Raw genomic sequence first — 12,545 nt, forward strand, 5'->3', positions numbered from 1 at the left:
TACATACGGTAATGGGTTCGAATGCGGGTTGCCATGTTGCCCCTCCATCTTGAAAGTACATTAGCCAAAGAGGGACATACCCGTGAATTCAAGCTTCGCCTTTCGCGTTTTAACACTCGATGGCACCGTGTCGAATGTGGACGAGGTCGAACTGGAAGCCATGTTAATCTTGGACTAAATCGGCCACCGTAGGAGTGAAAACGAAATCGGAATTGAGAGGAAGAGAAACTAATATTCACTGGATGGTCATATTCCTTTTAACCGCTAGATGGGGGAAAATATCACACAGTGTAGCTTTAAATCTAAAAAATATAAAAGGTGTGCATACCTGACACCTATATGAACACTTTACAGTTGGTTTTACTGCAAATCATTCTCTTCAAATGCTATTGAAGCTAGAAATGTGTACCAATGTTGTATGTACCTTTAGAGACGGTCCTTAAATTTGCGAATATTGAACGTCCAACGTCAAGCCAGCTTTATGCCAGTCACATAAGGTGCGCTATGGTTCTGTTGTGATAATTGTTTGAAACTATTTTCGCTGCTGAAATAGAACAAAACCAGTCAATCACAGTAGGATGAATGAATAAGATGCTGCTTTGATGAGAGTGCAGATTTCAGTGAGTGAGAGCAAGCGCTCTGAAAACAACTCTGGCGTTTCAGAGATGACTAATCTGATCGTCTCTGATTATTACATTGCATTTATAAACTCAATAGACTTCCGTGTGGTTGGTTATAATGCGCATCGCGATTATAACAGATGCCTTTTGAGAAGATCGACCCGCCAAAGTGGCTAGTGGGAGTGACTGTGTTACACGCCACAGCTGAAATCCACCCGCAAATGGCGGGTCGGCGGGTGTTATTGTCAAGCCCTGTGCGCATGACACGCTGTTCTAATAACTCAATGCTCAAGTTAAAATCAGTTCAACTTTTTAAAAAAGTGTTTTTTTCTCCATTCACGCCCGCATCTTGCATTTTACAAAGCAAAAGCCCTAGCGCGTATTTACATTGAAAAACAAAAATGTGTTCTGTGTGAACGGCCCCTTTAAGGCCAAAGTATACTTCACTTTTTACACGTATGCGAGGGTCAGTGCACGGGTTAACCCTATTTACATGGGTTGTAACCAAGCGGAAACCTCCCGCGGACTCTCTTGAATCCAACACGGAAGTGACTTAAACTGCAATTCATCGACTGCCCACTAGAGACAAATCTGAGTCAAATCTGTATCTCCGTCATGTTAAAATGCCCAACTTTACAGCAGATGAACCCATGTTTACAGTCTGGTACAAAATGTGGTTTTGGTCTATACGGCTAATTTTGCCATTCATGACGACTGTGAGGGGGGTGAATTTTTTTTATAACTCATCCGTTTAAATTATATAAAGCCTTAAATTATATTAAGCTCTACTGGGTGGTTGCCCTGCTCGCTTAATAAACAAACTCCAGCTGGTCCAAAACACAGAAGCTCGAGTTCTTCTGATCTAATTACTGATCTAAAGCCTACATTGTCACTGTATGATAATTGAAATGAACTGATGACATCACCGTTTTCTCCAGAACGGCTATCCGGCTGAATAAAATTCTGTTGCTTTATTTTCCTGTTTAACACTATGAAGCTGCTTTGAAACAATCTGCATTGTTAAAAGCGCTATATAAATAAAGTTGACTTGACTTCACTTAAAGTTCTGCATAATTAAGGTTGTGGCCACTTTGAGTGACAGGTGGATTGCCACTAAATGGTCGAGCTAGGCGGGCGTGGTTTCCTCAGCTCCACCCACATCCCGCCTCTTTCCCCTTTTTCAGTTATCCGGGAGTGACGCGCGCACTGCCAAGATGGCGACGGCCCACTTTAGGCTTCAAAAATGCTCTTCGGAAACCTACGGGTGAGATCACGGACACACATTTTTTCACAGTCTATGGTTGTAACTTGCGGCGAAAGATTGCTCAAAACTGTGCATGCGTCAAACGCAAAAGAAGTATAATTTGCAAGGTTGTGCGTTCGACTGTGCGCACGCTCGCGTAAAAAAACGGTATACTTTGGGCTTAAGCCAGCAAACACATTTAAAACAGTTACAGTCATTCATTGTTCTTTGAGTCATAACCTTCCCATGAGCACCCTTTGGTTCATCAGAAAGAAATCAGTCCGTTGAATATAGTCAGTATGTGCTCTGCTGTCCGGACTGTTGCCCGCGTTGTGCGTCAATCACGTTCAAATGAATTCCAACATGTGCGTCATCGCGCGTTCGATTCCCTCCGCTGTATCCGTGCGGTTTCCCAACGTTCGAAACCACAGGTGACGAGACGCGCCAAAAGAAACTATGTAACATTTTCCTAAACTCCCGCCGCATTAAACAATACAAAACTGGGTTTAAACAACTATTAGTGTGCGCAAGACACACAGTCACGGGGAACACGTAAGTATGCACCATATAATAGGATTTGTCCCAGTGCACCGCGTTGAGCTTCACCAACACTCCCCACAGGGTGATCGCGTGGTTGGGCATCCAGCAGATGAAGAAGGAGAGCACCACCACCGTTACAGACTTTGCCACTTTAGAGCGTCGTCTTTGGTGGTTATTAACGCCTCTCTTTCGGATGAACCTCAGGAGTAAAAGATAACACACCGAGAGAATGAACATGGGCATGATAAACGCGATGACAAGCTTCTGAAGGTGGTACAAGGCAAGCCAATCGTGGCCATCCGGAAACTTGAGGAGGCAGAGTTTTTCACCCGCCACAACTGTCACGGTGGAGAATATGGAAGTTGGGGCTGTTGCTACAGTCGCCAGGATCCACAGCACCGCGCTGATCCACTTCGCGGACACACACTTCTTTCGGGAAGGGATCTTTAAGGCGGACGCGACTGACCAGTAGCGCGTAATGCTCATCGCGGTGAGGAAGAAGACGCTCGCGTACATGTTCATCACAGTGACTGATAAAATGATCTTGCACATGGCGTTCCCAAACGGCCAGCTGAAATCCAGCGCAGTGTCTACTGCCCAGAAAGGCAAGGTAAGGACGAATTGAAAGTCGGTGACAGCCAAGTTGATGACAAAGAAATTAACGATGGACTTCTTGCGTCCTTGTCGTATCTTCATCAGGAAAAACACCAAGAGATTTCCGACCAGACCCACGGCGCACACCGCGGAGTAAACCACCGAGATGATGATCCGCAGGACGAGGCTCCCGTCGGCGCTCACGTCGATGTCCTCCAGACTGCTGAACTTGTGCAGACCCGTCAAACTCCGGTTTAAAGTCCCCCATCCGCTGCGGTTCACAGGCTCTCCCATTGTTTCCGACGGAGCTCTCCAACAGGTGCCTGGTGCACAGTCGCATATCACTCAGGCTGAAGTTGTTTCGCACCAAAACAGAAACGGATACATCTCTGCAACGTGTGTTTTGCACCTGACAACACGCGTTTTATGCAGAAGCGCGCGCCTGTGAAGCGCGCGCACTAGATAACGTGCGCTTGACGTCACGATAAAGCATCTGAAAAAATATTTGTGGGAGGATGAGTAAATAACACAAGATGAAATAAAGTATGTGGTATGCATCACAATTCAATGCTAAATGATTGAATGTGTTTTGTTATGTTAATGTTTGCTTTCCAGTTCCTGTTGAAAGCTCACACTACTCCTAGAGTCAATAAAGTCTATCTTATCCTATATCATCTTAACCTTCTGCAATCTACAACACTAGATGGGGATTATTTCATAAAGTGGCATATGTTTGCTTGCTGTTGTGTCCTCTAGAGGAGGCGCTTTCGGTTTACAGCGTTTCAATGTTAAATGCATAAATATGTTCATTGGGTCATTATAACACAACAATAAACAATAATTGAACAGGTGTTAAAGGGTTAGATAATGAACCCCAAAAGGGTAAATTATGTCATTATCAAATATATATGACTTTATTTCTTCTATAGAACATAGAATAAGTTATTTTTTCCATCATTTTTGGTGGGGGGGCCAGGCTGGGGCCAGACTCAGGGGTGGCACATTTAAATACATGTAAACAGTGAACCAGTATAAATAGCCCTACACTGGAGGTAATAATCCTGTATATTATTGATAACAAAACGTATTATAATGAGTGAAAAGGAATTAAAAATGAGCAACTTCAAATGTGATATGAAATAACAAATAACTCAACAGTAGCAGAAGAACATGGGTTGTGGTAAATGCAATGCAAGCATAATTTTTTTTCCATCATAATTGTATATAGTTGTAAACAAGATGGACCAACATAATTGACAACAGTAGAAAGGCTTTTGAGCTCAACAAGAAGCTGTAGCAGTGTTTATTCATATTTATATTACATTATAAATATATTATTTTTGTTTCCCACAGGATTTTTTGAGACTGTGCTGTATAGACATTGGTCCCTCTAGGCTAGGGATGTGCTCCCCAAAAGAACATTTTGTTCATTTTAAATTTAAATGCATAAATCTGGTGCATTTTGAGAGAAAAATTAAGTGACTAGATCCATAAAGAAATTCGTTTTTTGTAAACAATTTTGTACTTTAGTAGTAATTTATTTATTGGTTGCATAGATATGAATGGTGATGGTATAGGGCACATAAATGATAGTTCATAAATGGTAAAACATGGAGAGTATGCATTCAAACCATCAAAAATATACAGCAAAAGAGGTTACCTTCGTTGAATTAACTTATTTCTAGAATAATTAGTGGGGGCCTGTAATACATATTTATTATGTGAATATTTTGGCTATAGGGTCTAACTGTTCAAATTACTCATGGTTCAGTCTGTATGTGCTATATTCAGGGGAAAAAGAACTATACTGTCAAATAAAAATAAAGAAAATAAAAACAAATAATCTAACTATGCAAAAGAACAAATAAATACAATCAGAGCAATGATACTTATAAAATAAACAGTGCTTTTCAGGTTTTTCTGGTTGGTCTAACATTAGTTCTCAGAAATGGAATATCAGTAATCAAATGTAAAATTGCATTGCATATTTGACTGTATAAATTAAAGACTGTTATTAAAGTTATAAAAGCTAAAGCAGTGAGTGATTTCCTTGTCTTTTGTAGTTTGATTAACATTAAAAGCAAAGACAGCAGGAATATTAGTTTGCTAGAATACTCAAGACGATCATGTTGACAATTTTTGCCAACTGCTCATGACCAGCTAAGGACCATCTTAAACCAGCTCATTACAAGCTTAAACCAGTTGATGACCAGCTAAAGACCAGATTAAACCAGCTCATGACCAGCTAATGACCAGATTAAACCAGCTCATGACCAGCTAATGACCAGATTAAACCAGCTCATGACCAGCTAAAGACCAGATTAAACCAGCTCATGACCAGCTAATGACCAGATTAAACCAGCTCATGACCAGCTAATGACCAGATTAAACCAGCTCATTACAAGCTTAAACCAGCTGATGACCAGCTAAGGACCAGATTAAACCAGCTCATGACCAGCTAAGGACCAGATTAAACCAGCTCATGACCAGCTAATGACCAGATTAAACCAGCTCATGACCAGTTAAGGACCAGATTAAACCAGCTCATTACAAGCTTAAACCAGCTCATTACCAGCTAATGACCAGTTTATAACCATCTCATGACCAGCTAAGGACCAGATTAAACCAGTTCATGACCAACTAAGGACCAGATTAAACCAGCTCATGACCAGCTAAGGACTCTTTTAAACCAGCTCATGACCAGCTAAGGACCAGATTAAACCAGCTCATGACCAGCTAAGGACTCTCTTAAACCAGCTCATGACCAGCTAAGGACTCTTTTAAACCAGCTCATGACCAGTTAAGGACCAGATTAAACCAGCTCATTACAAGCTTAAACCAGCTCATTACCAGCTAATGACCAGTTTATAACCATCTCATGACCAGCTAAGGACCAGATTAAACCAGTTCATGACCAACTAAGGACCAGATTAAACCAGCTCATGACCAGCTAAGGACTCTCTTAAACCAGCTCATGACCAGCTAAGGACTCTCTTAAACCAGCTCATGACCAGCTAAGGACTCTCTTAAACCAGCTCATGACCAGCTAAGGACTCTCTTAAACCAGCTCATGACCAGATCAAACCAGCTCATGACCAGCTAAGGACTCTCTTAAACCAGCTCATGACCAGCTAAAGACCAGATCAAACCAGCTCATGACCAGCTAAAGACCAGATTAAACCAGCTCATGACCAGCTAAGGACCAGATTAAACCAGCTCATGACCAGCTAAAAACCAGATTAAACCATCTCATGACCAGCTAAAGACCAGATTAAACCATCTCATGACCAGCTAAAGACCAGATTAAACCAGCTCATGACCAGCTAAGGACCAGATTAAACCAGCTCATGACCATCTAAGGACTCTCTTAAACCAGCTCATGATAAGGACCAGCTCATGACCAGCTAAGGACCAGCTAAGGACTCTCTTAAACCAGCTCATGACCAGCTAAGGACCAGATTAAACCAGCTCATGACCAGCTAAGGACCAGATTAAACCAGCTCATGACCAGCTAAAGACCAGATTAAACCATCTCATGACCAGCTAAAGACCAGATTAAACCAGCTCATGACCAGCTAAAGACCAGATTAAACCAGCTCATGACCAGCTAAGGACCAGATTAAACCAGCTCATGACCATCTAAGGACTCTCTTAAACCAGCTCATGATAAGGACCAGCTCATGACCAGCTAAGGGCCAGCTAAGGACTCTCTTAAACCAGCTCATGACCAGCTAAGGACCAGATTAAACCAGCTCATGACCAGCTAAAGACCAGATTAAACCAGCTCATGACCAGCTAAGGGCCAGCTAAGGACTCTCTTAAACCAGCTCATGACCAGCTAAGGACCAGATTAAACCAGCTCATGACCAGCTAAAGACCAGATTAAACCAGCTCATGACCAGCTAAGGACCAGATTAAACCAGCTCATGACCAGCTAAGGACTCTCTTAAACCATCTCATGACCAGCTAAAGACCAGAATAAACCATCTCATGACCAGCTAAAGACCAGATTAAATCAGCTCATGACCAGCTAAGGACCAGATTAAACCAGCTCATGACCATCTGAGGACTCTCTTAAACCAGCTCATGATAAGGACCAGCTCGTGACCAGCTAAGGGCCAGCTAAGGACTCTCTTAAACCAGCTCATAACCAGCTAAGGACCAGATTAAACCAGCTCATGACCAGCTAAAGACCAGATTAAACCAGCTCATGACCAGCTAAAGACCAGATTAAACCAGCTCATGACCAGCTAAGGACTCTCTTAAACCATCTCATGACCAGCTAAGGACCAGATTAAACCAGCTCATGACCAGCTAAGGACCAGATTAAACCAGCTCATGACCAGCTAGGAACAGATTAAACCATCTCATGACCAGCTAAAGACCAGATTAAATCAGCTCATGACCAGCTAAAGACCAGATTAAATCAGCTCATGACCAGCTAAGGACCAGATTAAACCAGCTCATGACCAGCTAAGGACCAGATTAAACCAGCTCATGACCAGCTAAGGACCAGATTAAACCAGCTCATGACCAGCTAAAAACCAGATTAAACCAGCTCATGACCAGCTAAGGACCAGTTTATAACCAGCTTGTGACCAGCTAAAGACCAGATTAAACCAGCTCATGACCAAATAAGGACCAGATTGAACCAGCTAAGGACCAGATTAAACCAGCTCATGACCAGCTAAGCCTTGCTAAGGACTCTCTTAAATCAGCTAAGGACCAGATTAAACCAGCTCATGACCAGCTAAGGACCAGATTAAACCAGTTTATGACCAGCTAAGGACTATCTTAAACCAGCTCATGACCAGCTAAGGACCAGATTAAACCAGCTCATGACCAGCTAAGGACCAGATTAAACCAGCTCATGACCAGCTAAAGACCAGATTAAACCAGTTTATGACCAGCTAAGGACTCTCTTAAACCAGCTCATGACCAGCTAAGGACCAGATTAAACCAGCTCATGACCAGCTAAGGACCAGATTAAACCAGTTTATGACCAGCTAAGGACTCTCTTAAACCAGCTCATGACCAGCTAAGGACCAGATTAAACCAGCTCATGACCAGCTAAGGACCAGATTAAACCAGCTCATGACCAGCTAAAGACCAGATTAAACCAGCTCATGACCAGCTAAGGACCAGATTAAACCAGCTCATGACCAGCTAAGGACCAGATTAAACCAGCTCATGACCAGCTAAGGACTATTTTAAACCAGCTCATGACCAGCTAAAGACCAGATTAAACCAGCTCATGACCAGCTAAAGACCAGATTAAACCAGCTCATGACCAGCTAAGGACCAATTGAAACCAGCTCAGGACCAGATTAAACCAGCTCATGACCAGCTAAGGACCAGATTAAACCAGCTCATGACCAGCTAAGGACCAGATTGAACCAGATCATGACCAGCTAAGGACCAGATTAAACCAGCTCATGACCAGCTAAGGACCAATTGAAACCAGCTCATGACCAGCTAAGGACCAGATTAAACCAGCTCATGACCAGCTAAGGACCAGATTAAACCAGCTCATGACCAGCTAAGGACCAGATTGAACCAGATCATGACCAGCTAAGGACCAGATTAAACCAGCTCATGACCAGCTAAGGACCAGATTAAACCAGTTTATGACCAGCTAAAGATCAGATTAAACCAGCTCATGACCAGCATTCTCTATGATGTTTATGTATTTTGTTATGTTAATGTTTGCTTTCCAGTTCCTGTTGATAGCTCACACTACTCCTAGAGTCAATAAAGTCTTATCTCATTATATATAACCTTAACCTTCTGCAATCTACAACTCTAGATGGGAATTACTTCATAAAGTGGCATGAGATATGTTGCTGTTGTGTCCACTAGAGGGGGCACTTGATGGACACTCAGATACACCAGCAGCTCAGTTTGTTACTTTCTTAATCAGCTATAGCGTTTTTGGTTTTCAGCCTTTCAATTCATGAGCTACAATGTTGAATGGAATGGTAAAGGAATTTAATTTACTGACTTGCACAATATATAAATACACATTCATTAGTGCAACACAACAAATACAAACCGGAAGACAGATCCAAAGACTTAATAGACTTTATGTGCACTCCGATCACTTATGAATGGGAGAAACATAGATATACATAATAAAGGTTTATTATGGGGAGAAAGCGCACAATATGGCGAATAAGCCCCGCCTTCTAAATGAAAGAGCCAATCGTTGATTAGTAAAGTCATGGCATCACTGCAGCGGTTGCTATAGAAACAGGCAGTGTTCTGAGACGTCCAGGCTGAAAAATGTATTTTTTTGTCATGATTCGAGCGTTTAGAAACCAAATTTATGAGACAGTTCCTGTCAGATTTCATGGGTGATTTCAAATATGAAATGTAATCATAAGCTTGGCGAACAGTTTTGGATAATTTGACATTTCCCCCATTAAAAGAGATAAGAGCTGCACTTGAGAGGCATTTCTAAGATGGCCGCCGAGTGAAATGACTTGGGGACTTTGACAGAACACAAATTTTTTCCATCCACTTTTTACACTGTTAAAAAATGTGTTAAGAAACTCCATACAATTGGCCTTTTACCGATAAAATGGTGTGCGTAATGATGTAATTCCAACAAAAAACGCATTGTGGCTTAAGTTTTGTTGTATCGCTAAAAAGAAAATCTGCCCTCAAGTGTTTCCATACATAATTTTGCGTAGATCGCAAATTATATCGCATCTTCCTTCGTTTGACAGACGCTCCATTTTTATTTTTGACGAGCTGCCGAGATTTTTTAATGCGCTACCTTTTCCAAATCCATTTTGAAACAAACCTTTTTATTATTAACTATTATTATTAAATTATACACTCTAAAAAAAAGGTTCTATATGGCACCAAAAATGGTTCTTCGTCGTAATCATTGAGGAACCACTTTTGGTGCTATATAGAACCATATCTTAACAAGTCCTGTATATGGTAGCGGTGCTATATAGCACCTTAGTCAAAGAACCGCTGAAGAACCTCTGAAGCACCAAAATTGGTGCTATATAGCACTTAAAAAGGTTCACCTATGATAACGAGCCAAGAACCATTTTTTGTGCCATATAGAACCTTTTTTTTTAGAGTGTAGGCTCTAGATTTTTATTAACAAGTGTCATGTTTTTTTGTACTTCGTTATAAAGACTATATACGTCAATATCAAGCAATATTCAGAAACGGCTTCAGCTATTATTTTTCTGATCAACTTTTATTAGATTGTAAAAAAAAAACCTGACAAAATTACAAAAATGTGGACAAATTATGTTTGAGAGGTAACACGTCTTATTCTTACCAAGAGTATTAATTTATTAATTTAATTTACAATTTAATAATATGAATATAATAGATTTATTGCGCCTTTGAACTAGAAACGGCTTTAACGGGAGCAATGCCAAGAGCGCGGGCGCTATATAGGCTAATTTTGTCATGTGACACCACATTTATTTGCATTAAATCCGTTTTTCTTGTCAAAAAGGGTTTTCAAACTAGTTTTTCCACGACATTTGAAGTATCGGTATATAATTTATACAACATTTGCAAAACAATTGCCATAATTGCCATTTCCATCAGTTGTATCGCTAAACATTTTGATGCGCTAAAACTTTTTCATGTTTCGCAAAAAAATCCTTGGATGGAAACCTGGCTATTTCTTCTGTGGAACATAAAATAAGTTATTTCTTTTCCATGTCCAAATGGAAATAAACAAATATGCTAACAACAACAACAACAACCCTTACATAAAATAACTGCAGTACAATGAAGTACAAGTGTAGATTTGCAGTATAATGAAGTAGGCCTATAGATGCAATATAAATGCAGTACATTGAAGTAAAACTGCAATATTGCAGTTTTTCCGTGTTCAAAATTTTTTTCTTTTTCAACATGTAAAAACTGCAGTAGCTATTTTTTTAACAGCAATAATAATCTGATTATGATGATGCACCTTTAAGCTCAAGGATAGGCCTTTATATTATTGTTGGATTGCATAAATTAAGGACTTGAACTGATGACAATAAAAACGCAACGATCGTGAGCAGCGACGCGACGCGGCCAAGGCGTCCGATAACGCGTTCATAAACAAATAAATAAAACTGACGGAACGCGTCCTGTTCCTTTACTCCTGCTTTATGCCGTGACAAATAGTTAAGTATTGTTTGAATGAGCAGACGAGAGTCCAAACAAAAGACATGGAGTGACACACTGAACACAAAGAAGCCCTCCTCCTCCTACTAGAGGGCGGAACTTTGAGAAAGTTTTACTCAAACACAGTCCGCTGCTCTTGTTCTGTGTGTTGTTCTGCATCAGTAACTGCAGACGTCCCAGATGAATTAACGGAGTCCAGAATCGCCCATGCACCGGATTCACAGACGTGATCATGCTGCATTATTTGCTTCGGACTGATGATGACCATTGCAGATCTCTGGCATAATAAACGCAGTGCCGTTCTTTTGTGTGATGGGTCCAAACCGCCGATGCATTAGGCTGAGGCAAAAGTTACTGTTCAAACTATCTCCACATAAATGGACTGTAGATGCACCAGGAGTGATCTGTCCTGTCCTCTGTGCAGTTTGACATGATGGTTGAGCTGGACTGCGGCATTAAAGTTTTGGGACCTGCAAGTTTTTCTCTCTTTGTGATAACAGCTGGGCTTCTGTCCACAACTGGCAGCGGATATGACCAAGACACAGGTGAGTGGGTTGAGCTTGAGTCTCATTACAGTCCCACGCTGTGATTTTCAGCATTTTTTGTCTCATTGTCAGTTGATAGAGTTTGAATAGGCTACAGTGCCCACAAAAAGTATTTTGGTCACATTTATTTATTTATAACTCGCGTTTATTTTAAAGAAGCAAACTTTGCAATTTGAAATATTTCATAAAAGGTTTGATTTAATATTTAAAAAAAGCATAGGCTGTTTATTAAAGATACACTATGTACATTTTTGATTAAAATTAACAGGATTTAAATACATTCAATCCATCATCAGTCCCTCTTCCAAAACTTACCCCGATTCACTATGGTTTATATTTTAGACATGTCGGGATGGTTTTTGCGGGAAATCCCACTTGCCCGTGCATATCTAATCATATTCGTTGCTCCGCCTACTCTGACGCGCGTCTGGTGTGGGAGTGGCTTAAATTAGTTGTGCGAGAAAGGTTGACATGGAGCCGCTAAATCTCCAACCTCTGGAGAATCAGCCGTTTTAAACGAACGCCAAGTCTATTGGGGAAATGAGAATGCGACAGAGCTCGTGATAAAACAAGAATCAACATAGGCTTGGCTTTTCGGAAATGGGAAGTTGCTTTTTAAACACTAGAGGGCCAGAAGATTCATAATGTTCCTTTAAAGGGTCATGAAACCCCCTGTTTCAGCAGCCATCAGTTCTCACTACAGTTTTGAAAAATGCAATAAAAGTGGGCGTGGTTTAGCGGCGGAGTGGAGGGGATGAGGGGAGACTCACAGCACATCAACGGCTTCCGATTCAGATTCAGTTTTATTTCGTTCTCATTAAAGCAGCACTAGGTAACTTTTCAACCTTT

General features: G+C 41.1%; 2 protein-coding genes across 2 annotated transcripts in view; one reads left to right on the plus strand and one right to left on the minus strand.

The window, feature by feature from the left end:
- Positions 1-2,157: 2,157 nt before the first annotated feature.
- On the minus strand, positions 2,158-4,803 carry rxfp3.3a2 (relaxin family peptide receptor 3.3a2; the record flags this gene model as incomplete). The annotated part of the gene is made up of 1 exon (XM_079838645.1): positions 2,158-4,803. The coding sequence occupies exon 1, from the start codon at positions 3,289-3,291 to the stop codon at positions 2,158-2,160; it is 1,134 nt and encodes a 377-aa protein (XP_079694771.1). The 5' UTR covers positions 3,292-4,803.
- Positions 4,804-11,581: 6,778 nt separating this feature from the next.
- adamts7 (a disintegrin-like and metallopeptidase (reprolysin type) with thrombospondin type 1 motif, 7) overlaps positions 11,582-12,545 on the plus strand; it is a gene marked incomplete at its 5' end in the record, with an annotated part of 150,489 nt that continues 149,525 nt past the window's right edge. Inside the window, one exon of the mRNA XM_079806532.1 lies at positions 11,582-11,696. Coding sequence (XP_079662658.1) covers positions 11,582-11,696 — 115 coding nt within the window. The remainder of the gene's footprint in view (positions 11,697-12,545) is intronic.

The sequence above is a fragment of the Gobio gobio genome, assembly GCF_949357685.1.
Source record: "Gobio gobio genome assembly, chromosome: 2".
NCBI lineage: Eukaryota > Metazoa > Chordata > Actinopteri > Cypriniformes > Gobionidae > Gobio > Gobio gobio.